Consider the following 27,278-nt stretch of genomic DNA (forward strand, 5'->3'; position numbering starts at 1 on the left):
ATTTCTTTTCAGCATAGCTGAGCCTTCATCATCCCATATACCTGTAGATTGTTTCAAATTAAGGTGACAAAATGGCTGGACAGCTTTTTCTCTTGTTGGATCAAAATTTCCAGGTGCATTGTTTACAGCAAATACTTGCAGAAAATCAAAACAGTAATTTTAAATATGCAAAAATATACTTTATTGCAATATTGGAGCACAAGAAATACTGCTGACCACAACCGATGAGTAGTAGATGGATCAGTGCTGAAGCTATGGACCACAGATTAATTTCAATTTCAGCAAAGTGTTAAAACTGTAAATGACTCCACATGTGCACACTTTTGCCTGCTTGTACTTGACAGTGCTTAGGATTCACATGGCCCACCAATTATAAACACTGGTCAACTGCAAGTTCATAAAAGGGAGAATGCTATATACAGACTGGGTTAATTTAGATGCTAGGCTAAAAATACTGTACTGCTATATGCACATCATGAAATGAAAATTGCTTCAGATTTGGACCATATTTTGCAAAAAAAAAAAAAAAAAGTGTGTATAGAAAAACAAATGACAATATTTTAGTAACTGTTCACACATTTACAGATAATACAGGAAAAAAATACAATGTATAAGAATATTTAATATGGCTTTGAACTGGATTAAGAAGTTACATCTAAATGTAACAAGATCCATCTATTGTGGATTTAATTCTTTAAGTTGTGCTTTTCCTTTTAGATCTGAGTTCTGGCCTTAATGCAAATGTTTTATTGAAAATACATTCTCTTGAATTAGCTCTTTTTTGTTAAAAAAAAAAAAAGGTCAAAATTATAATTAAATTTCCTTTGGTTACAGTAAATCTAGTTGATAAAGTAACATTTATAAATATATAGAAGTCTCAAATTTTTTTTAATGATATTTCAATGAAGAAAACATATCAAATCTCCTCCAAAAAAAATGATAATCTAATATATTTCTATTAAAATAAACTCCAATTAAAATTAACCATCAGTTTACAAGATCATGATAAAACTACCAAGGTCAACAGTTCACGTTAGACCTGAAAATACAACATAAATATGAAAATCATTCACAGAACATGGTTATTCTGCACTACTTGCAGTTTAACTCCGAAAGAATAGTAGAGTTACAAGGAGTAAACAATAAATAGGAAACAGGTTTTTATGTGAATGTTTGTCTTGGTGCGTTAGCACTCGACTCAGTAGTACAGGTAGCATGATACAAGCAGACATTTCAAGTGCAGCTCAATAAATCAAAATATCATTCAAAAGCTTATCTCGATTTCATTCAAAAAGTGACCTTGTGTCACAGATGCCTAAAATATTTTGATAATTATTGCGTACAAGTAAGGAGCTAAATTTTGTCAACTTGTGGACTTTCAAAAATGAACCAAAATAAATGACTGAAATACCACTCTCTAATAAATCTATGCGCAATTTTTGCTTTGTGAACTCCATGACTTTAATCTAACCTTAAAGTATTATGTAATTTATTGAGATGCACCTGTAGATCCTTACCTCCGGTCATTTTATTTTATTTTTTTCCACACAGCGTTTTAGAGATGTGGAAAAACAAAGCCTTTCAATATGTAAATGTGCAGTTAGCCTAAAAACAAGGCTACAATACCACTCAGTTCCTATACAATTTTTTCTTTTTTTTTCAGATGTTAAAACATGCCTTCTCTAGAAATCCCGAGCCGGATTTAATACCCTGCAGCGGCTCCTGGCCCGGCAGGAAGAAGAAGAAGAAAAAAAAAAACATTTACAAAAAGAGCTTCTGTGGAATCTGCCGCCTCGACCTCATCAAGGCTCAGGTGGTCGAAGCCGACGTCATCCAGCGGGCTCCTCGTATCGACGAGGTGCACGAAAATGAAAGCAAAAGAAAACAATCATATGTACAAAACAAAGATTGCACTTGTTAAACCGCAAGCGTGAAAAGGCTCAGACATAAAACTGCTGAGCGAGTGGAACAGTGGGCCCCTGCTTCATCTCGTCACAAAGAAGGCTGTAAACTGCTTTCTGACTTCACTTACTGCTAAAAAAAACAAAAAAAAAACAAAACAAAAAAAAAAAACATCTTCCACCAACATGTCTTTCAGCCTCTGCAAAATCCCTGAAAATCAAATGGAACGTACCAGAAAACACAAATCAAGTTACACTGCGAACACAACCAGGTGTATTTTCCAGCCGTGTAAAAGATGCTGCATTTACAAGCTTACTAGTGCCGTCTTCTGAAAGCACCTAAAAAGCAACGCAACTGAAACATGCTGCAATATTTACTTAAAAATCACAGAAAAATTTAAGCGACACGTCGGTCTGTAGATGTGAACAGATTCCTTAACAGTAAGTGATGTGGTTGGTGTGTGCTTGTTTCCAAGGAGAGGATGCTTTCCAGGAATATCCACAGTCTGTGCAGCAGCAGCAGCAGCTTTGGGTCCAGTCAAGTTCCAGCTTCGCTTCCAGTTCAGCCCGAGACTTGGCCTGCCTGGCTCAGAAAGCAAGTTAAGAAAGGAGGAGTGCGGGGGCTGGGGGTCGTCTCATATTAAAGTAAAGAGTCCAAGTCCGGATCCAGGAGGGGTGTAGGTTGTGTGTTACGACCATCTGTTTGGTGTTAGTTCTTCTCAAGAGGCAGCTACGAACATAAATCGGTTTTTCTTGCTGTCAGACGAAGAAGCAGAGCGGCTCGGGGAGCTCGACGTCGTCCCTCGGCAGTTTGTTAGGTTTCAAGCGGCTCAATAGTTCAGAAGGCGGTGGTGACGGCGTTTCCTCTCCGCGTGCCCAGACGGATCATATCCCCGACCACAGTGTCCAGCTGCTCGTACGCCAGCCGGCCCTCCTCGCCTGCAACAACAGAAACACAGGAGGTTTTTTATATAATGATCATTCTTGATAGATCAATTATCAAGGCTCAAGCATCTTTTGCCAGTTTGTTTTTCTGCTTAACTATGAAGGTAATTTTTCCGATCTGGTCAAAAACAGTGGAGGAGAAAGTTAAAATAGGTTGGATTTATTCTTTGTCATGTTTAAAATAATAAAATCTATCAAAGAAGTGAACCTAAAATTTGGCTACGAACCTCATTTCATGCAAGCAACGCATGCTTACCTGCATGTCGCTGGTCATAAAATACGCAAGCGATCGACGTCAGGCTCACATGCAACAAGAATGGATTTTATTTGTATTCTTTTGTTCTTATTCATGAATATATATATATTTTTTTTACCAGGTAAGGATATTTTGTGTAAAGACAATTTTAAAATAATTATTTGTAGAGTGTGGCAACATCCTGAGCAGCAGCTTAAAAACTTATTATTTTATGTTTATCCTTCCCCACTTAATATAGTCACAAAATAAAATGAGTCACTTATAAAATCCAAGTAATATTAAGTTACACTGGTTGGCCAGTAGGAGGCGTAGTAGCGGTCAACATCAAATGTAGGTTTTAGAGTTTTAGAGATTTCCAAGGATTCAAAACGGCACTCACCAAATGTGAGCAGCGTCTCTATGGCGACATGGCGCAGCTCCTCATCAGCTGAATCACACAGCGCTACGACCGCTTTCAGGCTCTCCACTGCCTACAGACGCAGAAAAAAACGGCTTTGTGAATCCTACAAGCAAGTCATATTCTCCTATCTTTAGAAGTGTGAAACTGCTTTCAGACAACAGTGGGATGCGACTCTGACCTGCAGACAGCTGAGAGCCGAGCAGGCCGCCCTCTGACTCTGAACTCCAGCCTCCGACAGCGCCTGGGTGTAGTACTCTACGGCCTGCAAAAACAAGACAACAGTCGGACGCTGCTTCCGCTTAAGACTCCAACGCAAACCTGGGCTCCGGTCGCCGCTGCTCACCCTGGCCCTGAAGTGTCTGTCTGACGCTCCAGAGGAGAGGTAGTCGGCTGCTGCCTTGTTGACCTGGGGGTCTTCTGCCGTCAGCAGGGAGGCCAGGGCCCTCAGGGTGCCGTTTCGAGGCCAGAGAGTCGACAAAGGCACCTCCTCCAGTTGTGCCAGACGCCGAGAGAAATCATCACCGCACAGGGTCTCCGCAAAGACCTCTGCGAACGAACACAAGCGGAAAACGTTCAAATCCTTTTTGACAAGCTTTGTTGCACTTTTAAGCCATATAAAAACAGAAAGAAAAGGATAACATTTCAATTGGTATGTTTTTTTTCTAACAAGTGCGGCATGCATTTGTATTCAAATCCCGGTATTTGATATTCTGTAGGACTGTATTGCGCAACAATTAATTTAGATTTTATTTAAGGGCAATCAGAGGGACAAAGGGGAATCTTTAGAAATGCGTAGCAACCCCAGCAAACACACCGATGTTTGTAATTCCAGTTAAAAAACAAATCTAAAAAAAAAAGTAAATACATTTAAATTACTGGGTATGAATAGTTTTGTACAGAATATATAAATGATTTGGGGCAACTTGGAAGATAAATATCTCATATGAACACAAGAAGAAATGAACTCTTGTCATACTCAAATCTTTACAAAGGTTTTTCTTTTGCAAAGTGATCTGAAAGATGTGAATTTCAAATTATGTTCTCTTCTTTCAATACAGCTAGGGATCCTTATATTTAGTTGTTAGGTTCTACATTTAATTTCCATCAGTGTCAATTTACAGCAAAAACCTTAAACAAAAACTCAGAAGCCTGAAAAGTCATCAAATTACATTTATTAATAACTGGAAAAAAAAACAAAACAAAAAAACAAATGGTGTTTGGTTTAAGTTCAATAATTATTTGAGGAAAAGCATAAACTGATCTTTAAAAAAAGAAGGGCTTTGCCTGCTACTTTTCACCTTCTCTGGCCAGGTGCAACAGGTGAGTCTCCATGTCCTGAACGTCGTGCTGCAGGATGTAGTTGTGGAACTGAAACACAGTCAGGACGTCCCGGGACAGCGCCGCAGCAGGAGGGCCGTGCGCTGCAGCCAGGTCACTCCTGTCCACCATCTCACCCACAACCATGCCAATCACTGAAGAAAAGGAAAAAAAAAAATATATATATATATATATTGTTGGTTGCAACAGTTTCAGTCTTAAATAAGCTTGCATATAAAATGTAATAAATTAAATAAGTGGTTGCGGGTAATAGCTGAGCATGATCTGAAAACAAGGCCTGAATTGGGTCCAGTTTGAACTGCAGTTCAGTCTAAATCTGGACTTGAGTACAAACTAGTCAAATTTTAAGCTCTTTTATGAACATTTGAAGTAAATGCAACTTTTCTAACTTCCTGTAGCAGATTGCTGTGCTGCAGTGCTAATGCTAGGATCAACAAGTAACATTTTTGCTTTGTCACCTCAAATTCTGTCCTTATTTTTTCTACATTTTAGGAGGTTTTTATATTGAAATTTATATTTACTGTTCTCTTTTTTTTACCCCCAAACAAAATGTAGATTTTTAGCAAGTAAACTGAAATAAAACTCTCATTACTGATGATCATTAATAAGATCATCATTAATGATCTTAATGATTTAAGATCATTATTGGAATGATCTTAAATCATTCCAATAAAAATATTCACTGCAAACGTACAAAATCTTACCAAGTATTTAATTTTTTATTTTTTTGTCTAGCTTCTGGTGCAATTATTTTTAATTAAATGGAAATAAGACAAACCTAACAAGTAACTTTTCAGCAAGATACAAGAGCTAATTTCACATCAATAACTCCTTAATATTGATTTTTAAAAAAGCATTAGTTCCACTGGCAGATTTTTTTTTTCACTTTTTACCCGGCTTGTTTTCCCTTTTCTTAGTTGAGAGAGTCTGGCAGTAGAGCAAGAACTTTTTTTTTTTACAATCAGTAATGAGGAATTATGGTTTTAAAACAAGCTCTTAGATCACGCTGAAAAGTTACTTGTAAGTTAGTTTTGTATTATATCTAGTGTATTAAGATTTTTGCACTAGAAATTAGAGAAGATTTTGTATTTTTGCAGAGTTAAAAAAGGAACTCAGTTAAAAATAACTAACTTACAAGCTACATTTATTTAATCTAAATGAGAAAGGGCATTTTACAGATGAATTAATTGAATGTGTGGACAAACATAGTCATGCGTTTTAAACAGCTTACTTCTGAGAAGGAATTTGTCTAATTTCTAGCGTAATTCTACACATGGATCCTGTGTAAGAGGCTCCGTCTCAGGAACAAAATTAAAACTGCTGTTGGTTCACAGGTCAAGTGCCAACCTGCGTCAGCGCTGTGTGGGTGTCTCTCCTGCAGCACTGCTGAGTAGCGCTGGTTCATGTGTTTGAAAACCCGGTCCAGCGTAGTGTGGAAAAGCCCCGCAGAGCCGCTGCACTCTGACCACAGAGTCATCAGCTGCGGGCGCTCCGCAAGGCTCGGGAGAACTGGAAGGAGAAACGTCGTGCAGCGCAAGAGCAGGCGTTTAGATTTTTAAAATAAACGTCAAACTCTGGATTTTAAGTTGTCAGCTGGTACCGTCGGCAGCCGAGGTGACGCCTCCGAGCCTGTCAACGCTGATCTCTGCCAGCTCCTCCAGCAGCTGCGTCTGTCCCGACAGTTTGAGGAGAACACCGCGTCGCTGCCACACACCCATCCCGCTGGTCAGCATCTACCAGAAGATTTAGTGTTACGCTTCAATAAATACGTCACACTCCAGTTTCTGATGGCAGAAGACTGCGGTGTGGAAAACTACCTGGATGAGGTGAATGCAGTACTGGAGGTGGATGACGATGGCTACATCCAGGTTTTCATTTCCAGTGGTGAGCGGCATCGGACTTCCTGCCACGCTGTTTCCAACCCCGGTGTCCTCTGTCAGGGCTTCACTCAGGTGACCTCTGGCCTCCGGATGCTGGCTCCTGAGCAGCACACACCAACAGCGGCCACAGGGTGGCAGCGTTTTAAAACGTCCAAAGACGTGTTCAAATTCAGGTTTTCTAACAATCTGAACATCAGAGTAGAAAATGTCGACTCGGTTGTGTTCAACTGTCTGTATGTTTCAATAACAAAACTCTTCTAAAGTTCTACAGCATTTAAAGGAATATTTTAGTTCTTTGTTGCGATCTGGACAAAATAATCTCTTTCCAAGCAAAAACACAAAAACCCCACCAAGTGCTTTTTGGTCTTAATAAGTGAAAGAAAGTTACAAAAATGAAACTGAAGTAAAACATCATATTTTTCTAGAGTTCCTTCAAAGAACTCACTCAATCCTTTCTGGGTCTGCATCTAAAGGTGGAGATTTCTGCGGGAGACTGCAGATGCCCGTGTTGTCGTCTCCGGTGTCGTCGTCATCAAAGTCAGACGTGTTGAGGAAGTCGAAGCTCTCCAGGGCGCTCTCCACCGTCAGGCTGAGGCTGGACGACCGGCTTCTGTGACCCGGCAGGCGACACTGTGGAAAAACAGGAGCACCACATGGAAAACAGGACATTAAATCTCTACCAAAGATGAGAAAAGTAAGGAGGTTGGAGCCACAAACCTCACTGTACTATTAGGAGTTTTCTGATAAACCAAAACAAATTTTGGAAGTGGGAATGTAAGGACTTTTCAACATATTTTACATTAAAAAAATCTAAACTGTACAGAACCTCTTGTGGGCTTGTCTGAAAAAAATAGTTCGAGCTCAGCCAGATTGGATGGAAAGCATCTGCAAACTTTGATTTTCAAGTCTTGCCACAGATTATAATTTGGATTTAGGTCTGAACTTTGACTGGCTCACATTAATACATGCATACACCTTGATCTAAACCTTTCAGCTGTACTTCTGGTCGTACGCTTAGTGCTGTTTTTCCAGCTGGAAGGTCAATCTAATGTCCATGCAGGGTTTGAATTAATTATAGAGGACTGATTATGCAAAATTCACATTTTGCAAGTTTTTATACTTCCATTGGGTTTACAACTTTTTATAAAAACAGCCAAAGCAAAAAAAAACAACAAAACAAAACATAAAACACCAGAACATTTTTGGAAATAAGTTAATGTTTTTGGGTGTCTGGAAAAGTGAGTCATTTCAAAAATGTACTGACTGATAAGTCATGATCGACAGGACAGTGCTGTTACCTAGCAACCCCTAGCATTCACATAGCAATCCAAACATGCATAATTTCCTGCCACTTCACAATTTTGTATTATTTTGTATTGTTCTTGCAGAAAAACAAAAAAATAAAATAAAATAAAATAAAGATTATGTTTTTAATGTTTAGGAACTGGGGCAGTAATAATAATTTTAAGCTAACAGTGAGTGTGATTATCATTTGCTGCCTCTCTCAGACACTTATCATCATAGATAGCGGTCCTTGATGTGATCATCACCTTGAGCAGGTCCTCCAGGCGCATCACTTCCTGCTCCAGGTCTTGCAGCTCCCTGCAGCGATGGGTCAGCGACTCCAGCTTGGTCAGCAGGCTGTGGATGGCTTCCTCCAGGCTGCTCTCCAGGAAAGCCCTGCTCCCCTCCCCCGCCCAGCCCAGACTCCCCCCGCCTTCAGTCGAGCTTCCGGCAGGTGAGACGATTTCTGACGACGTCAGCCTCTTCACAAGCTGCCTGGTCAGGTTGCCCGGCTCCTCTGTGTCCAGCTCCACTGGCTTCAGTTCGTCGGCGTGGTCCAGGAAGACGTCCTCGGGCGCCACGGTGGACAGGTGTCCATCAGAGCACAGCGACGGCGCGGCCGAGCCGCAGTTGGAGATGGAGTTGCGCTGGGACTCGGTGCGCTCCCACTCCGAGTCGGCGACGTCGGCTTCGTCGCTGGCAAGGCTGGCACTGTTCCTGCTCCCTCTGCTTCCCGTTTCCCCGTCCTCCTCGTACACTTCCTCCTCCTCGTCCTCCTCTTCCTCTTCCTCCTCTAGATGCTCCTCTGCAATGGAGTCCTCCATGGTCTGCAGGATGGGGGTGGGTAACGAATCTGTGTCTGGAGGAGTGACGGTGATCTCGGGGTTGGACTGGCTCTGGGAGAAGGAGCTCTGGGCGGGGCTGGGCGAAGACCCCGATGTGTCAGAGAAGGTGAAGGACAGACGTTTGCACTCGGCCACACCGCAGCCACCATTCTCAAAGATGTCGTCCGGTAAAGTCGACTGGAAAGGCAAAGAAAGGAGTCAGACTTTAAAAACATCGAAGACAGCAAGGCAATTTCAAATCTGAGCGTCTTAGACAGGAACGATCAGAAACGACAGCTTTAGCTCTTCTCTTTTAAGACTTAGGACTAAAATGATTCATGCATAGCATGAATGGCTAGAAGCAAGTCATGCACATCCACAAGCAAACTACCACACATGCAATTCTGAGGATTTTAGAGTGAAGCCGGACAAACCCAGCTTGGTTGTTTCAGTGAGGCAGGTGCAACACAGTTAGGGTTCCAGAGAGGGGGCGGCGGTGGGCTGATGAGGGGGCACACAACACACTCACATAGACCTCCAGACTGGATCTGGGCCTGGGCCGGAGCGAGGCCAGGTCACCAAAAGAGCGGCTGCGCCTTAGCTTCTCCAGCAGCGTTTCTCGCAGCATTTGGAGGAAGGAGAGGCGCTGGCGCTCGACGGGATACGGCGGCCACTTCTTTACCCAGAGCACAGAGGGATGAGGGAGAGGGGCGTTTGGGGTATGAGCAAGAGCAGGATTATGAGACACCGAAGGGCATTATGACGTGGAACCGGATGGACGAGGGTTAGTGCAAAACTGATGATGTACAAAAATGATTTGGTTTGTTTTGTCATGCAGCACAGGTAGTGCTTGGACTTACAAAGAAGGAGCTGTCCTGGAAGGTGGGGGTCTCCGGAGTACCCTGGCTGTAGACCGATACTCGTCTCTGGAGGGCTGCAGCTTTGCTCAAGTTGCCCGATGACAGAGTCAAGTCCTCAACATCGAAGGGGCTGAAAGAGTGAAAGAAAATTATATGAATTATGTGTAGGTTCCAAGAAGAAACTCATTGAACTGCTCATTTTTCTTCTTCAAAGTTAATGTTTCCCCACTAGGTGGCAGGACACCACAAGCTACACACCAGCACTGTGTTTGCAGCTCCTAACAGTTGTGGGCGTTCTGAATATGAAGTGAACATATGGCAAGTCCAGTAATAGACTCTAAACGGATCAAAATAGACATTGGCTGCATCCCACAGCTCTGCTATGCAGCAATGTCTTCCATATGCTGGGGATAAACAACTTACTCTACCAAGATTGACTTAAAACTTAAAATGACGAAACGACGGAGGAACGCTTTTTTATTTTATCACAAAATGTGACTTTGAGGTTGTTAATTCTTACAAACGTCTACTTACTACCACGTCACCTCCAGGTTGAGCTTGATTGTTCCCAGGTCATTGACATCCACAGCCACCACCTGGGGCATGGCTGTGAACAGCTCCTTGGTTTCACAGATGACGCTGCCCACCAGCATGTGAGTGGCCAAACCCTTCAGCTCGGTCACCTGTTGAAGGCAAACACACGTTTCAATCCCCGACCTCAGGGCGGGAGAGTCGACTCGACTGCAGCCGCTCGGCGTTTTGTAACCGTGTTTTCTCTGCGGCACCTTGATGTTGATGAGATCGGAGATGAGGGGCATGAAGACCATCTCGTCTCCGTCCCAGCTTTGCCTGGAGTTCACTTCGATTCTCCCCTTCAGCTTCCAGCGCTGCCGACCGTACCGCATGAAAATCTGACGGACGGGACAAAAAGAAGCGAGACTTTAACGTAAAATTATTCTAATTACCGAGTACTATTCAGATGCAGTACATTATCTTCTCTTAATACAAAATGTAATCCTCTATCAGCTTCTCAATGTAATATTCAACAATGTAGCTGCTAAATATTTAATTGTCTTCTTTAGCTGACTTCTGACTGGCAGCTATAATGAAGTTTAAGGACTTGGAGAACAGAGAAGTTTCATTCCCTTATGAATATAACCAAAGTGAAAACAGGGGTATAAACTGTGCGAGCTGTTTTATGCAGCCCCTTTTGTACACTTTGGCAGGCTTTCACATGAAAAAACATCAAAAACTCGTTAATATACTTTGAACAATGATAGCATGTGGCATAAATAAGATACAATTAACTTTAAATCTGACTGAAACTGCACAGAAAACAAAAACAGCTCTAATTAATGTAATTTAATAAAAAGTGTTAGAAATTCATCCTCCAAGGATTCACTACATGTCAGTGTATAATACGTCAGGCCACATTGTGGTGATATTCAGTCATTTTAATACAGGAAGCATGAATAAATATTATTCAGTCCATATTTATTAGCATCCTTCTATTCAACACTGGCAATCACTGTGACATTATATAATAGCTTGTATAACAAGCTGGATTATTTTGGCACATAAAGGCTTCCACTGAAACTATTATGTAAAGTTGTTTGAATAGTAAATCCAAGTAAGGTGAATTTAGTAATTTTTACTCAACAAAGGGTGTGGACATTGCACAAACTATGAAAGGTCTCTGAACTTTCCTGTTTTTCCTCTGATCTTTTTAGAAACATATACTTCATGCAGCATTAATCAAACTATTTTCTTAGACAGGCCATCTTCGTCACTTTATTGCTTCTATAATCTAATCCTTCACTTTGGCTTTTTTATTTGCTTATGATTGGGATTTTCTTTCTTTTTTTTGCGCCCACTTTGATTGAAATTTTGACTGTCTGCTTAAGAAACTGCTCATCTTGCGACATCCGTTTTCTTCACAGTGGTAATTTTCCCAATAGCAGCAGGGGTTAAGGAAGCAGATGACAAGTTCAAATGGCTTCTCGAAACATATTTAAATAAATGCTGATTGCGGGTTGTCAGTGTTTTGTGTCAAAAAGTAAACCGCCACACTCCATCACATTTAAAGGTCAACCTTTTGAATGACCTTTTCAAGCGCCTTCATTCGCTTCACTTAGGTTGAAAGTGATTCCTCTCCTTTACCCCCATCCGACAGCAAGCCTGCATTTCTAGAATAAATTTCAACCCTGAGACGTTACCTGATGTGTAATGTGTAGAGCCGGAGTCAGACAAAACAAGAGGGCGATCATTTGTTTTGGGATCGTGTTTCGTCGAGTTTTTGTGGGAAATGTGGGATAATAAGCATGTGCAGAATGCAGTAAAGCATACAAGAGATTCAGTTAATAAGCAACAGCCATCTGACTGTCCCCAGAAACAAAGTGAGAAATAAATATTATATGCTCTCAGAGCTAAGTTATAACTGCTCCTTGTAAAAGTTTAATTTTATGAATCACTAAAAAAGTAGACGCTATATAAATAAGACATATCAAAACTACAAAAACAGACCAGAATCTGACTTTGCAGATTTGACACTGACATATGAATAAAGCTAAACCCTTAAATACCGATTTGATGCACAGTACAGCTAATATCAGAGAAGATGGAAAAATGGCTTTCAAAGTAAGCTTAAAACACAACAAAGAGTCAAAAACAGGAAGCGGCTCCATATATGGATGATGACATGGAATCTAATGACACAAACAAAATTGGGTCAACTTTTGTAAGAAAGATAATTTTGGGCAACAATCACTCGAACTAAACAGGTTTAAAAACTGGATTTCTCCTCATCCTCAAAAACATAAGCATGTTTCGCCTCGGGGTTATGAAACAACTGCTTTATTACTTTAGGGAAAGGAACAACCCAAAGCTGAGGGGAAAGGGCACAGTGTGACTGCTTAAGCTTTTAAATCCACTGGGTGTCGTTTGTGAGCATAAAGTCAATCTGGTCAGAATCAGCAGAATATTTCAGCCGCAGTATTTCACTTATTACTGAAGAATTTAAGAACATGAACTAAACTTGGTGAATTTTCAAATTTCTTATGTTAGTAGGTTGGTTTTTATTAAGAAGAAAATGAAAACATGCTTACCTCATATTGGTCTCCAGGACAGAGCCTAGCAAAGCCTGCCAATCCTATCAAAACAGAAAAAATGGGACAATTGGTAAATTGTAACCAAAATATCCATGTAACTACAAATTTCAAATTCAGGCCAAATTAGTAAACATTTCTATAGGATTAAAAAGAGAAATCCAAATTATCACGGTACTTTTCCTTTGAGTGAACTCACCTTTCATTTTGATGTGAAACTCCCCAAGCAGATTCTCCAGTTCGCTCTCAAAAGCACTCATGTTCTAGACAAAATAAAATAAAATAAGGTCAAACAAAAAGGATTCACAGAAAGAGGAAAGAGTTATCTACTGATTCAACACCAAAGTGCGGTGGAGGACTCCTCTGAGCATTTATGGACAGGTGAGGACACAGGTGTGAGTGTTTGAGGGGGATTTAAAGGCAGAGGTGTTTACAAATGAGAGTAAATGGTTGTCCTTGTAATATGTTGTAGGTGTTGTCTAGTGCGATGTAAACAGTAATACAGATCTGTGAAGAGGTTCAACTACTCTTTGCTTCAAAGAACCCAGATAGTCACTTAGTCTTTTAAAGTGGTCTTTTTCTGTGCTTTCTGGGCGTCATTCAAAGATTTCTGTGGTTGTTTTTAAGACTTATTTTGTTGCACTCACTTTCCCAATCACCTGGACAGTTCTGCCTGAAATGTTCAGAGCTTGAGGTGTCGCTTTATAACCCAATTCTACTTTAAACATCTGCACAACTTTCTCCTTGACCTGACTCCTGGTTTCTTCAAGATGATGTCGATCGCTAAAGTTCTCCAACAAGCTTTACCGAACAGCTGGAGTTGATCTCGCAAGTATTTTCTACTTAAAGCTTTGGTCCATCCCATTAAAATACGTTAATATTTGTTGTTGTAATGTAATAAAAAGTTGGCAAAAAAAGAGGATGCTTTGAGGTTAATGGAACTAAAACCACCGTGTTTATCTACAAGTCTAATATTTGCAGAGTTTTCCTGCAGTACCTCGGTGTACTCCTTGTACCGGCGGTTGACCTCTGCGATGCTCTCTTTGGTGCCTTTGGTGGAGGGAGAGGAGGAGAAGGCCTGCTTCATCCTGATGGCACCGTCCTTCAGGCGGCTCTGGATACAGAAAGCTTCGTACAGCTCATCCACCTGAGGACAAACATTTAGGAGAAAGCGGACGGTCGTATACAGTTTCTATTTTAAACAGGAGGAGGAAAATACACAAAGAGAAGGATGGAAAATGTATGCAAAACCCATAAATGACAGGACACACAAACCAGAAGAGTCTTAAGGTAAACTGTCTGCAGCTGGTATGAATATGTGTAGCCGCAGGCTTTAAGGACCCCAGTCTGTGACACAGTGGGATGCTTCCCTTCTGAGGTACCGTCAGACTGGGCTTAGAGCTCAGCTGGAGAGGATTTCAGGTTTCAAAAGCAGCCTGAGTTTATGCTCTACAGAACAGCACAGCAACGAGGAACATCTCTATCAACGTCCGGATAATTTACTGCGAGGTAAAAATGACGAGGGTTCAGAAGAGATGCAGATTAGATACCGCAGCATCTTCTGTCATCTCAACATACTTTTTTTCCCCCTTACTTCAATTTCCACATATGAAATCTAAATCTCACATTATTTCCCCAAAACATTAAATGCAATTTATATGCAAGGTTGAAATAGAGCTAAGTACATAAAGAAGCAAGTTTAACTGGTTATCTCAATCCAACTAGCCTAGAAATATTAAAACAAAGCAGATACTCAAAGGTTGAAGTAGTGCCGAGTAACAAACTCTGAAAGCAGTTTCTGGACTTCTAATTTCTGTTTTTTTTTTTTTACCTTCCTGAAGTCACATATGATCAAAGTGGCAGCCCGGCAAAACAAAACACCTCTGGTGAACCTCATCAAAGGGAGATACAGCTGCCTGACTGGTGCCAGCGCTGAAATATTGATGCTGAGTGCTTTTTATGGCACTCATTAGGGAGATGCTGGAGCGAACGGGCCAGTCTGGCTCCTCTTGTCCTAATAGCTGCCATTTATTTATGAAACACCGTGTGTCGGAGAGACTTTTAAGATGGGGACGCAATCGGAGGTTCACGCTGGAAAGTTTCTGTTCGATGGGTTTTGAAAATCAAGTCAGATGATGTCAGATTTAAATCTCACACCCACGGCGATCCCAGCAGCTCCACCTCAAACCGAGCGGCCCACCAGCCTGCCCCGGAGCAGGGGCCCAGCCCGTCTGCCTGTCTGTCTGTGGTATGTGGCGAAGCGGCAGCAGCTGGAACCGGCCTCAGAACAACGTCTAACCTCACACGCTGTGTTTACTCGTCGTAAAGGAGATCCAGAGGCTGGAGTTGATCTGAAATGTTTCAGCGTGTCATGCTGCGCCTCATGGGTGGGAGATACGATACGGAATTACGTTTTTCACAATATTTTGTGGTGTTAATGCGATAATTATACAAGAGTCGATAAGAACTATTTATGACTTCTGTGGCTGCATTGTAGCACACACAAATATCTCTGTTGAGAAACGTTCTGTGCTTTTGGAGAAAACACTACACACAGTACATGTGCATTTAATCACATTTTCAATTTTACTGATATTTACTGAACAGTGGAGAAAATGGTAAAAAAAAAAAGTAATTCCTACAATACAGTTTAAAAAAAAAAAAACACCCTTAATTGGAATTTGTCGTGAAAAAGATGAATCAAAATTCTCATCCCGATTAGAAATGAGAAAACAAGATAAATGCCCAATTACCCAGGAATCCGACATATAGGCGGAATTTTCAAACCACAAATGATTTCAATCCTTTTTAAAGCCATTAATGCAGTGTGAATAGAAAGTTTTACAATAAAGTTAAGGTGGATATTTGAGTTGTGAGCATGATTAACATATGAATAGATGGAGGGATGAAGTGGCAGGTGGACAGACAAACTGACAGCCAGATGGATGGAAGGGAAATATCTTCATACACATATTCTTTTTCCACTTTTGTAAAAATAAAACCTGGAACTTGAAAATGCTTCAGTGAAATTCAAAACTTTTCCAGCCTGTGTAGGAACCAAAAGGTTCCTACTCATTGAGAGAAAGTGATGCTTCTTTGGAGGAAAACTGGGAAAAATGGGCTCTAACAAACCAGAGCTGATGAATAGCCATTATCCTATCATTGTTGGATAACGAAGCTAATTTTTGTCCCCAATTACAGCGGCCGCTCGCTGCCTTCGAGGACATGCACTTGTGAAGGTCAGCCAAGCCTTCTTCCAGAGGCCGTCCATCAGCATATTGCTCTGCCTTGGGCACATTGGACCCCAGAGAAAGAAGAAACATGAAAGGAAAAAATACAAACAGAGAGAGAACCGCGACACAGACAGATGGCTCAAAATCCAACATGTCTCGTTTCCAGCCCATTCTGACAGACAGCAGTACAGATTCTCCTCTCCAAACAAGACAAACACAGGCACACAGGATCAGATGCACCTCGCTCGCTTATAAGGAGGGTCCTGAAGAGGCATTCAAGATTTGGTCTCATTAGTCGTACAGGGATTTGCATTAACAGAAAACATTAGGATTGAGTAGATTTAACCAGAATCATTAAAGTGAAGCAATAAGAAAAAAACAAACAGTTAAATACAGTGCTTTTGTTGCAACAAACCATAATGCATTTTATTGGGATTTTATGTGGTAAACCAACAAAAAGTGGTAAATAATAGTGAAGTGAGACGAACGAGTGAAAAATGAAATATGGTTCTTCAAAATGTAAGAACCCTTGAATCGGAAAAGTGTGTCATGCATTAAAGGGGCTCCTTTACGCCGATGTCCTTAAATAAATTTCAGCGCAACAACTTCAGACATCTACTTGGGAAACAGAGAAAAAACCGCAATATCAACTCAAGTACCGAGGTGCTGTGAAGAGCTCAGGGATTTTTTTTTTTTTTTAGAGATAAATTGTGGATAAAATATAAAGAGTGACATAACTGGAAACCTACATAGATATTCACCTAAACTGACAGGCCAGATATCGGAGAGCATTAATTGGAGAAGCAGCCAAGAGTCCCATGGTAGCTCTGGATGAGCTGCAGAGATCCACCGCTCAGGTGGGAGAATCTGCCATAAGAACAGCCATCAGTTGAGCAGCTATATACTACTTTGTGTTGGCCTATCAAATAAGTTTTCAATTATGACATGCCAAAATGTAGAACAAGTTCATGTAATACAAATACATCTGCAAGGCTCAGTAGTTGTACAACCTTAAAGGGTCATTCAATGAAAAAAAAAAATCCTTTCTGTTTTGGCTCTTGGCCAGCACATCTGGTAAGTGGTTATTAAGATAGATTAAATCTAAATATATGCTAAAATCAGTTCTCTTTTGAAGTGTTTTAATTACAGCTCAGAGTGCTGGAGGGGGAAAAAAAACCCAGCGAGCTTGGAGAACCAGCTGAGAGTTTTGGGAACATCTTTACTAGGGAATCAATTTTGGTCCTTGCGAGAAGCAGACTAAATATTTGTTAAGCAATGTTCTTATGCTGTCGACCAATTAAGTTTAACTGGGAATTTTACAGGATTGTATTTGAGCCTAATAATATCCAAATAGACTGTGTAATTTTAACAGAATCTACGGGATTTTGCTAAAAATCCTCTTAAGACGTGGACATTATCGAGAATTGCTGGATAATGGCGCACACCCACCTACATTTCATGCCCAGGAGCAAGTGATTATAAGCAGATTAAAAAGCTGCAGGCCCCACCAAACACCCGGACCCTCTCTGGGGAGCTGTGTGTGTGTGTGTGTGTGTTTACAGACTAACAATCAAGATGGCGGTAGAGGAGGCAGCAGTAAATGCCCTTTATTAAAAATAATCACATGCAAAGTATTCACACTCATCCTGGGTTGAATTTGGCATGTGGTTAGTACCAAAACACGCCCGCCCTCGGAAAGGGAGATGGTGCCTGGCAGCTGCTCTGCTCACCTTCAGTCTGCGTCACTCATCTTTTTAATGATGCCCTGCTGATACCGCTCCCCACACACACACTAACCCAACCAGTGGCTACAGACTTCGTCCCATGCAGGACATCATAGAGGTTGGTTGTGTTGTGCCACCTGCCTCCTCCATGCGTGCCAATTACAGCGCAGACATCTGCAGGTGACGCGGGGAACAAAAGCGCGGGCTGATGTGACTCGCAAACTAACAACCCCGCTGATCGACGATTGTTAAGTTGTCCCTCGTGGCAGCTGTTCGGCACAAAGAGACGCGGCCGAGTCTGGGCTTAAACACGTTCACACCTGAGCTCCCAGCTGCCGCAGAGATGAACAGATATGTTTTTCGGAGACGAGAGAAAATGGCACGTGCCGGTGCTCTGGAGCTCGCGTCTCATTTTGAATCGTAAATCCAGTGATTATCCAAAAGCAACATAAATCTAACGGCATCTCTGATGCTGCTGCTGTTATCTCTTCGGTATACGTCACCCTGTGCAAGTACGAAATGGAATAAAAAAATTTATGTTTAAAAAAAAAAAAAAAATTACAAAAACATATGCCTCTTGTTTTTCAGTATTTCATCTTAAAAATGTATCACAAATCTTCCTTTCAAGACCAGCTGAAGCACTTTCTTTCAGATAGTCAGCTAAGCAGGTCTTTGTATAGCTTTGCTTTACATATCCTTGCCAAAACTGTATTTTGTATACACTTTCTTGACAGAATATAAACTGTGTATTTTATTTTTATTTTTTTAATAGTGATTTCTGTTCCAGAAAATAGGAACCACAGAAAAGTAATTTCAAGGAAAGGAAGAAAAGTTTGTGAAGCTTTTACAAACAATCCAGAGTCAGTAATGAGACTGCAGAAAACATCAGTGAACATGATGCTAATATTACACCTGCGAGCAAAACAGAAAAACAGTCGGAGCTAAATTTAACCTGATAGAGAGAGACTGGAGGCTTCAAACTTGCATGACAAGGTAAATCAGACAATCCTTTGCTTCTCCAAATATTTGCAGCTACACTTAAATCTATTTCTGTTCTGAGTCAGCAAGAACAGAGAGGGCATCAAAATGAAGCTGGATTTCAAGCTGAAAGTCTGAGTCTTTGGTTGCTCAACACCATCCCGTGACATCTTCATAACGCGGAGGAAACATCGCTACGTTTTGTTTGTCACCGGTGTCAAAGAAAAGCTCAGTGCAGAAATACTTTATGACTTCAGAGACGTGGCCTAGTATGACGCGACTGACATATTTTTTTCATGTTCCTTTTCCCGCATTTAAAAACCTCCTCAGTCACACCTAATCCAAATTCATTACTCCTTCCTGTCCTCGAAAAAAAGGAAAAGCTTTGCATTACAAATCAGTTCAAAACACAATCTCTTTCACTGCTTTAGTCCTGTTCCACATGCTTGATTGTGGACAAAGCTGAAGTTTTCATTGTCCTAAATCTTGCGTATGGCTACAGAGGGTTAACATTCCAGGTAGATGGCTTCCTTGAATTCCCAATTTGACTTCAAAGGCCATCTTGAAGGTAACCATAGTTACAGTCGGATCTGTGCAGTTGTTTTGACGCGTGTGCTCTGATAACCTGCTGTCAGGTCTGATTTGATGCCCAGCAAGCTATGTTGGACTACAACAGAGGATGTGGAAGAACAGTCAAAGAGACTTGCAAGCTTGTAGGACCTACAAAAAAAAAAAAAAATGCTGGAGATTACGGACCCCAACTGGGAGCCTGTGAGGAGACTACAACAAAAGGTATAAAAGGGGAAAAACGTTTTCTTTTTCTTGTCGTAAGCATTAGAACAGCAGGGAACCTAAACTTATTATCCAAACAGGAACAAAAATAAATAAATAATATAAAAAGAGAGCTCTCATGGCTTTTGGTCTAATAAGTTTAAAAAAAAAAAAAAAAAAAAATAGAATACATTTAAGCTACCGTATTTTCCTGACTATTGAGCGCACCTCACTCTAATCCCCTCCTACAAATTACAAAAAAACAAAAAACAAAAAACACAAAACAAAACAAAACAAAAAAAAACCTGGAAACGTACATATTAAGCCTTAATAAATCAGCTATTAAGGACGCAGTCCTCCATCTCCAACGCTGAACCATGGATTCGTTCACGCCAGGTAGCGGCTACCGATCTGTACTGTCAGATCGATAACCTTCAAATTAAAAGCTGCATCATATGAACTTCTTCGTGTTGTTTCCATGATGAGGGGGAACGAGTTTGAAAACATTTCTCCGTCGTGCCTGCTGCTAGCATGCGCTTGTTCTAAATTAAAATTAGCACTTTCTTCTTTGATTTCCAATTTTGACTTCCAATGATTCACTTCCTGCTAAAGCGCCCCCTGGTGGTTGACGAAAAATCCACAGAAAAACCGCACCGGGCTGTAAGCCGCATGGTTCAAAACGTGGGGAAAAAGTAGCGGCTGAAAAATACGGTATTAAAGGGCAGACATATCACAATACCTAATAAACACTTTCACATTTTAGAAAATATGGAAAGTAGAGTTTGTCTTTTTCGTTTGTCATTGGAAGCTGCTCTTGTAAAATCAGAGAAATGACACAGGTGGCAAAAACAGGAACAAATTTGTACATGCTTCACGAGAACTCAAGAGCAGAACCCATGGGATGTTCACTTTGGTCAGTAGGGTGCACTGATCGAAATTTTCTGCCCAATCTTTAAAAAGTGTCAGAAATAGCTTCTTAATAGCTTAAAATGTACATAAACATTTTAAGCTCGATATATAGAGAAATTTTATAACTGCTGAATGTAACATGGTTAGTTGATTGTGCTATAAAATGGCACTATGTGAGATATAACGCACAGAAAGTCGATTTTACATAATAACCCCCTATAAAAACAACAGATTTTGACCAAAGTTCTTGGCGGATAACATACAGAAATAGCTGCACTTAAATAAAACATATCCTTTACACAAATAAGAAGCAAACCTGAAGAATTATGTTAGCTACATTATTTGGAGAGATTGAAATGCCTGTAATATGCAAAAGGCATGAAACCTCTACTCCTTTTACATTTTCTGTTTTTATGAATATCTGAGTACAAGGGGGGAAAAACAACAAGGGGAAAAAAAAGCTTGTATGAAAGATTCAGGTCAGAACTGTTAAAACATTTTTAAGGTACAAAGAGCCCTAAAATAATAAGAACCCACTGGGACCTCAGCAATCCTTACCTTGCTGATGTGAAACTCGAGGCGCCTCATGTACCTCTCAATGCTTTTGATTTGCTGCAGGAAGACACAGAAAGCCAGCTTCACTACAACAACAATGCGGCAGCGCATGGCATTTTGATGCAAAAACGTCTCGGTGTTTTTCAACGCAACCTCCATTGGCTTACCTTGTCGAGATCATACAGCACTCCCTGGAGAATAACAACACAGAAAGTTAGGAAAAGTAATAAAATATAAATGTTTATGTTGCTTAAACCTAATATTTGCATGCGCAGTGTTAAACCACATTGACGTGTTCTCATGCATCTCACCAGGCGAGAGTTCCTCTTCATGTCTTTCATCAGAGATGTGAGTTTATCCAGCTCCGTCTGATGAACTTCAAGATATTCACTGAGCAGCAGGTAAAGAAAACGTTTGATAAAAATCTTCACGGATCACTCAAAGGAAATAGCAAATCTCTTAAACTTAAACATTTATGAGATCAGTCTAAACTCGCTCCCAGGTGGGAATGTTAACGACGATGACTGGATGAACACGAGAGTGTGAGTTACTCACTCCAAGCCTTGTTTGAGAGCCGTGTAGACCTCCTCCAGTCGTTTGGGCTGCGGCTCCCTGGAGCTGCTGCTGCCTTTTTGGCCAGATAGGTGGGTCTTCTTGGGCTTCGACTGAGGCTTCTTCGGCACCGCGGAGTTCCCAATGAACGAGTTACAGCTGCAGACGCAGAAAGACGGATGAGGATTTTATATTCCACCGGGTCAATGACTTTGACAAACTCCAAACCAGAACTGGTGTGAATAGTGTCGAGAAAAGGCATTCGGATTAGACACTTGCATATTTCTTACCATTTACTGAGGATAACCTGAGTAAATACAACAAAAACAGTTTACAAATGATGGTTTCACTTAGTCAGAGAAATGATCCAAACATGGCTTTACCTACGTGAAAAAAAAAACAACAGCAAACTTTAATGCTGGTTGTGCCACCCTTGGCGTCAACAGTTGTCATGTAGTGTTTGTGGTGGCTGGCCGCGAGTCTTTTACATCTCTATAAAAGGTAATTGGTCCACTTTTCTTGGAAGAATCGTTTTAATCCAGCCACACTGGAGGGTTTAAAGCATGAACAGTCTATTTATAGTCGTGCCACAGCGTCTCAATCCAGTTCAAACTCTGCAGGGCCCCTTTCGGTGCACTTCAGAGAAAGACATGCAGGTATGGCCTTGGATCATGGCTGCCACGAGCTGATGGCCGGACAGTCTTCATGGTAGAGGTGTCAGAGTTCAAAACTTTTTGTCTCATCAGTCCAGTCATCATTAAGATGTTCTTTTGTCTCATGTGAATTGGGTCTTGACGTGGAGATTTGATTATCTCTTTTATTGGTCAGTACTGGTTTTCACCTCGAAACTCTCCCAACAAGCATTTTTTGCAGAGTCTCTTTCCTTCTTTTTGAATTTGAACTCTGACCTTAACCTTTAGAGATGCCTGTCCTGCTTTAGATATTGTTCTCGGTTCCTTTTGACCTCCTGGATGTTGTGGTGGGGCATTATTTGATCCAGTTTGGCAGGTGGGACCCATAAGGAGAAGGTTCCTCATTTCCTTTCCATACTGATGAAAACTTTGTTTCTCATCTTTTCTTGTATTTTATTTTATTTTTTTTTAATGGATTTTAATATGCCTGGGAGTGGCTATGGAAATTAAACTAATTTTTACCAAACATTTGAAAAGTTATCATAAGTTAATGATTTAAAGAGGTTGACAGTTAGTTTTCGTCATATATCAAGGGGTTTTTTTAATCAATAAATGATATAATCATTCCAAACATATTCTGTATTACATTTGATGATCTCCATCTGGTACTAAAATCTGTTTGGTAATCTGAAACTTTTTCCTTTTTGCAGAAAAAGAATACGTAACACTGCGACTCTCTTGTTAAACACGTTAACAAATCACATCTTCACCTAAGGAGCCCGGACCACCTCCCAGGAAGCGTGTGTGAAACGGCACGTATGTGTGCCTATCTGGGAAATCATGCGGACACGGCCTAGCTGAGCCCCCGCTACTTTTAACTGACCTCAGAAAGGCCGTCGTTTATCTTGCTCCAGAGCAAAGTTACAAAACGGAGCCAATAAAGCTCAGAGCAATCTGTGAGACTGTTCATCCGCCTCCTCCCGGGCGGCGGCTCACAAAGAAACCAACAACTGATTCAAAAAGAAGAGGAAGACAACACATCTGGTACAGCTAAGCACAAGTTGGGTGTTGAAGGAAATGAAAAAAATAGTCATTTAAATTATATCATTACAAATTACTGGGATACTTGTGAATTTATTTAAGGAATTAGATATTTATATTTTTTTTAAAAAGTATAATAAGAGCATTTAGACCCATTCTATTTGTACATAAAATCTCCTGACATTTAAAGTAGTTTATGGTGACATCCAATAAGGTTTCCATGGCCCACAGCATTACAAATCTCCTGCCACACTAAACAGCAGGCATTTCTCCACGCATCTTCTGTATCTTCATCTGCTGTAATAAAATTGACCCACTTGCAGCTCAGCCTTATTCTCACTTGAGCAACGCCCATTGTTCAATGCAACGTGATAATCAAGTATTTCAAATTAAAGAAAGTTCCACATCCTTCCATCTTTTGTGTCATTTTGTTTTTTTAGCAAATCTTGTGATTTAATCCATCGCGCCGCTTTTAAAAATAGCCAATTCAGGTTCATTTAAAATAATAATAATAACAAAACAGTCAAACAATTCTGTTATTTAATAAAGTGGAAACGTCAATCCACAGTTTTGTTTGATGTTTTTTATTAGTTAGTTCCAAAAGTTCCTATAACAAAAAAAAAAACACTGCAGACTGAACTCAATCTCCTTTTACCCCAAATTATTTTTGCGTTAATAAGGAGCGCGTGTTTAGAGACCAAAGAGCTGCCACACTTTTTTTTTTGTTCTCCCAACAATTCTTTTTACGTCACTCTCATTTTTGCCCCATTCGTGGTTTTTAAAAGCATCTCAGATTTAGCAAGCTGCATTCTTTCCTTCGACCAAACGATCGTCTTAGGGACACGAAAGCAACCGATTCCAGAGCCGGGCGAGTTGAAACGTGCGAGTGGAAGTTCACATGGCGCTGCCACAAATGTAGGGCAACACTGAATCAAACTGCTGTTTAGCCTTGGGGTCAGATGAGCTGCAGTGCAAAAATGCTTCTTGATGGAGACACGCTTAGGAGCACGCATATGCACACATGCCACAATTTCTATGCCAACTAATACATTTGATTTTGCGCCCCTGCACAAAAAGTGCAACGTCTGTAGGATGCAAGCATGCATGAATGCCTGCGAAGCGTGATCACGTATCACGCATGAGAAGTCCGTTAGCAGCAACAGAGCCACTCGTACAGACTGTGACGCGCTGCAGCGGCATCAGAGGCCGTATCTCTGCAGCCTTCCACGTCCCTCGTTATCAGAGTGTAACTCGTCTGTCGCTGCAAGTCGCCCACACACTTGAGTCATTCCAACAAATACCATACCATTCACTGTCTGAGCAGAGAGAAAAGAGAGCAGGGGCATTTCTAAATGGGTTCTCTCAGCAGGACCAGGACAGCTGAAGACAAGTAAGCACCGAAAAAGAAGATTGTTAAAGAGAAATCCGGGATGGAAGTGTGAATGTGCTTTATCTCTAGAAGGAGGAGTCAAAAACATCATCCTTAAAAGCCTATTGATGTGAAAACTGTAGCAACCCTGTGGGTCGCTTGAATGTTTTGCAAAGATGTCAGGAACGAACAAAAATGAGACTTTTCCAGTCTCATATTTGGAAGGAAGGATGGACAAATACAACTTTAATGCAACTGGATAGGGGACGTAATATTTTTTCAGATACCACTTTTTTTTTTAAGTCCTTCACTGTAATTATCCGACCTTTTAAACTTTTCCAGAACAAATAAAAAGCTCCGGGACATTTTGAGCCTAATTTCAGGAAACTTAAAGAGTTTCCTGTAAAACTGTAGTTAATATATCATCACCTTCCTAAAATAATGACAATGTCATTTTTTTCCCCCGAAAGTAAATTTAGCAAAAAAAACAACAACAACAAAAAAAAAAAAACAAAGTCACAACCTATTTTTTTTTCCAGAAAATGATTTAAGAAAAAGAATCATTTTGTGGAAATATTTTTAAACCATTATTTTAGGAAGGTGACAACATGAGAGCAGTTTAGTTTAAGAGATATTCTGAAATAAGCATCATTTTTAGAGAAGCATCTTCCTGAGGTGTGGTTTTCTTCCTTTTTTTTAATGATCTCATCTCGTTAGCTCTGTTTACAGGAAATGTTTTAGGATGGACATGTGACCATTGATTAAACTTCCAGCTTCAGGCTGAAGAGAAGCATCAGTGAAAGTCTGTCGTGTTTGTTTTTCCACCATGTTCCACGCTGTCCAGACAGTCGGTGATCCGTCAGGGTCAGTGCTGCAAAACTCTAAAAGCCTTTAACACACAAAAAACTGACAGCAGCAAAAGCCCTCTTAACATCTCCAAACATCTGTTTCCAAGCTACAAAAAATAAAAACAGCATATTAACTTGGCCTTAATGTCCACTTCTGTGAAGTAGCAGCTTGAATTGTCTTTGCATTTAAATCAGGATCACAAACGCAAAGTAATAATATTTCCCCATTTGAAAAGCATTAATGACAGAAGCAGCTCTGTGACTTCTCAACGCAGCGATCATTCAGAAGTGATGTCAGCGCAGCGAAATGACTGTTTTATACAGATTACTGACACTTCTCATCTTCTCCCACTGTGGCAGCCGTCTCCCTTGGCAGGTTTGATGCTATTCTTGAGCGCTATTCTTCTCCTCTAATGAGCCTTGGTGATGCACTTAGACACAGAATTGCAAACAGACTTGTGCCCTTAGATTTACCCCCTTTTTGCATCTGCACACGTTACAAGGCTTAAGAAACACGCAGCAAGCTGAAAATACCATGAGTGGGAGCAGTACGTCAGGTTTGGCTGGGGTAAACCAGTAATTAGTAGTCCAGGAAGTACATCCTTGAAAAACAGCACTTTAAGTTGTTTGTAAGACAGTTAGAATTATTGATATTAGTAGTAAAGCCAGGAGGAGTTTTCCTCGCAATACACACAATATTTAAAAAATGCAGCATGCAGGAAAACCTTGCGACTCCAAAAATCATTTTAAACATTCACTTATAGCATTTCTTGTTCTAATCTTTTTAATTAACAATTAATAAAATCTTACACTTTGGTAAAGTAGCAATAATCATCATCAGTCGTGCTAAAAAATAAGGTTTTCTCTGCTGTCCATGATTATCTTGGCTATATTTATGTTTGCATGCATATTTAAAACAGCTAAAGTTGACCAAACACGTAATTACCTTTTAAACATAATGGGCAAAAATAACATCAACAAAATTTTAGACGGCAACCTCCAGAGTAACGTAGAACTACACAGCATATGTATTTTTCTATTAGTTTTAACGTGTTCAAAACTGCAATCAGAAATGACTTGGTGACAATATTTCTATCTTAAGATTAAAATAGTTTAATTGCCATATATTTAAAATCTGAATGCATTATCATTCCCTGTTCTATCTAATATAGAGTTTAGTAAAGAAGAGGCTAATGCTCAAAGGCAGATTAAAATAATAAGAACCTATTTAAATTAGGTTTGTGTCCAAAAAGAGATATTTTCTGAGCAAAAAAAAAAGAAATACAATTAAATGGATGTAAATCTAGCACTGCAAATGTATCTAAACTAGCTGACCCCTGACATGCATATTAGTTTATTTCAATTTTTTATTTTTTATTTTAAATGCTCATATGGTGGGTTTTCGTGGGTGTTTACTTACCGAGAGCGCCGCTCCTGCAACGTGCTGAATCCAGCGAACGACTGGCTCCGTATGATCCCGTTGGGCCCTCCAGGGGAGTGGGTGCCGGCCGCCATGATCTCCGGGACGCGCGAAGACACTCCTGCGGCAGACAAAGACACGGAGTTTAAAAAGAAATCCAGACTTTTCCAGAATCAACTTTCCTGTCAAGTATGAAATGCCAATTTTGAATTTTATGGCGATATTTGTAGGCTGACAGGCTTCAAAAACCAAAAAAACTTGTAAGGATGGAAGGATACAAGGGATGGAGAGAGGAAAGGAAGGACACAGGGCAGGAAGCAGGACGCAAAGAAAGAAGGACAAGTCTGGCTGGAAATGCAAACATTTCTCCTCATTCTTATTTGATTCCATACTTTCCCCGACCTGGAAAATAGTGAAACGGTATTCTGTGCTTTTCCATATTTGTCCAGACTAA

General features: G+C 40.5%; 1 protein-coding gene across 1 annotated transcript; it reads right to left on the reverse strand.

Moving 5' to 3' along the window:
* Positions 1-157: 157 nt before the first annotated feature.
* Positions 158-27,278, reverse strand: ripor2 (RHO family interacting cell polarization regulator 2). The gene is made up of 22 exons (XM_016669310.1): positions 27,227-27,278; positions 26,825-26,945; positions 21,518-21,673; positions 21,274-21,352; positions 21,130-21,153; positions 20,966-21,019; positions 13,790-13,939; positions 12,992-13,055; positions 12,793-12,836; positions 10,474-10,599; positions 10,223-10,371; positions 9,689-9,818; positions 8,271-9,026; positions 7,166-7,350; positions 6,658-6,820; positions 6,441-6,573; positions 6,188-6,349; positions 4,801-4,974; positions 3,846-4,048; positions 3,681-3,764; positions 3,482-3,572; positions 158-2,840 (listed from the first exon to the last, which is right to left on the reverse strand). The coding sequence occupies exons 1-22, from the start codon at positions 27,261-27,263 to the stop codon at positions 2,740-2,742; spliced, it is 3,186 nt and encodes a 1,061-aa protein (XP_016524796.1). The 5' UTR covers positions 27,264-27,278; the 3' UTR covers positions 158-2,739.

Source organism: Poecilia formosa, unplaced genomic scaffold (assembly GCF_000485575.1).
Source record: "Poecilia formosa unplaced genomic scaffold, Poecilia_formosa-5.1.2 Scaffold21, whole genome shotgun sequence".
NCBI lineage: Eukaryota > Metazoa > Chordata > Actinopteri > Cyprinodontiformes > Poeciliidae > Poecilia > Poecilia formosa.

What these genes read in the sequence shown, in the direction of transcription:
- ripor2 (XM_016669310.1), bottom strand. Translation starts at nt 27,263, where the DNA reads ATGGAAAAGCACAGAATACCGTTTCACTATTTTCCAG. An exon ending in GCAGACCCAGAAAGGATTGA is followed by an intron (nt 6,821 to 7,165) that starts GTGAGTTCTTTG and finishes TGTGCTGCTCAG; the next exon opens with GAGCCAGCATCCGGAGGCCA. An exon ending in CCCACACAGCGCTGACGCAG is followed by an intron (nt 4,975 to 6,187) that starts GTTGGCACTTGA and finishes CCTTTTCTTCAG; the next exon opens with TGATTGGCATGGTTGTGGGT.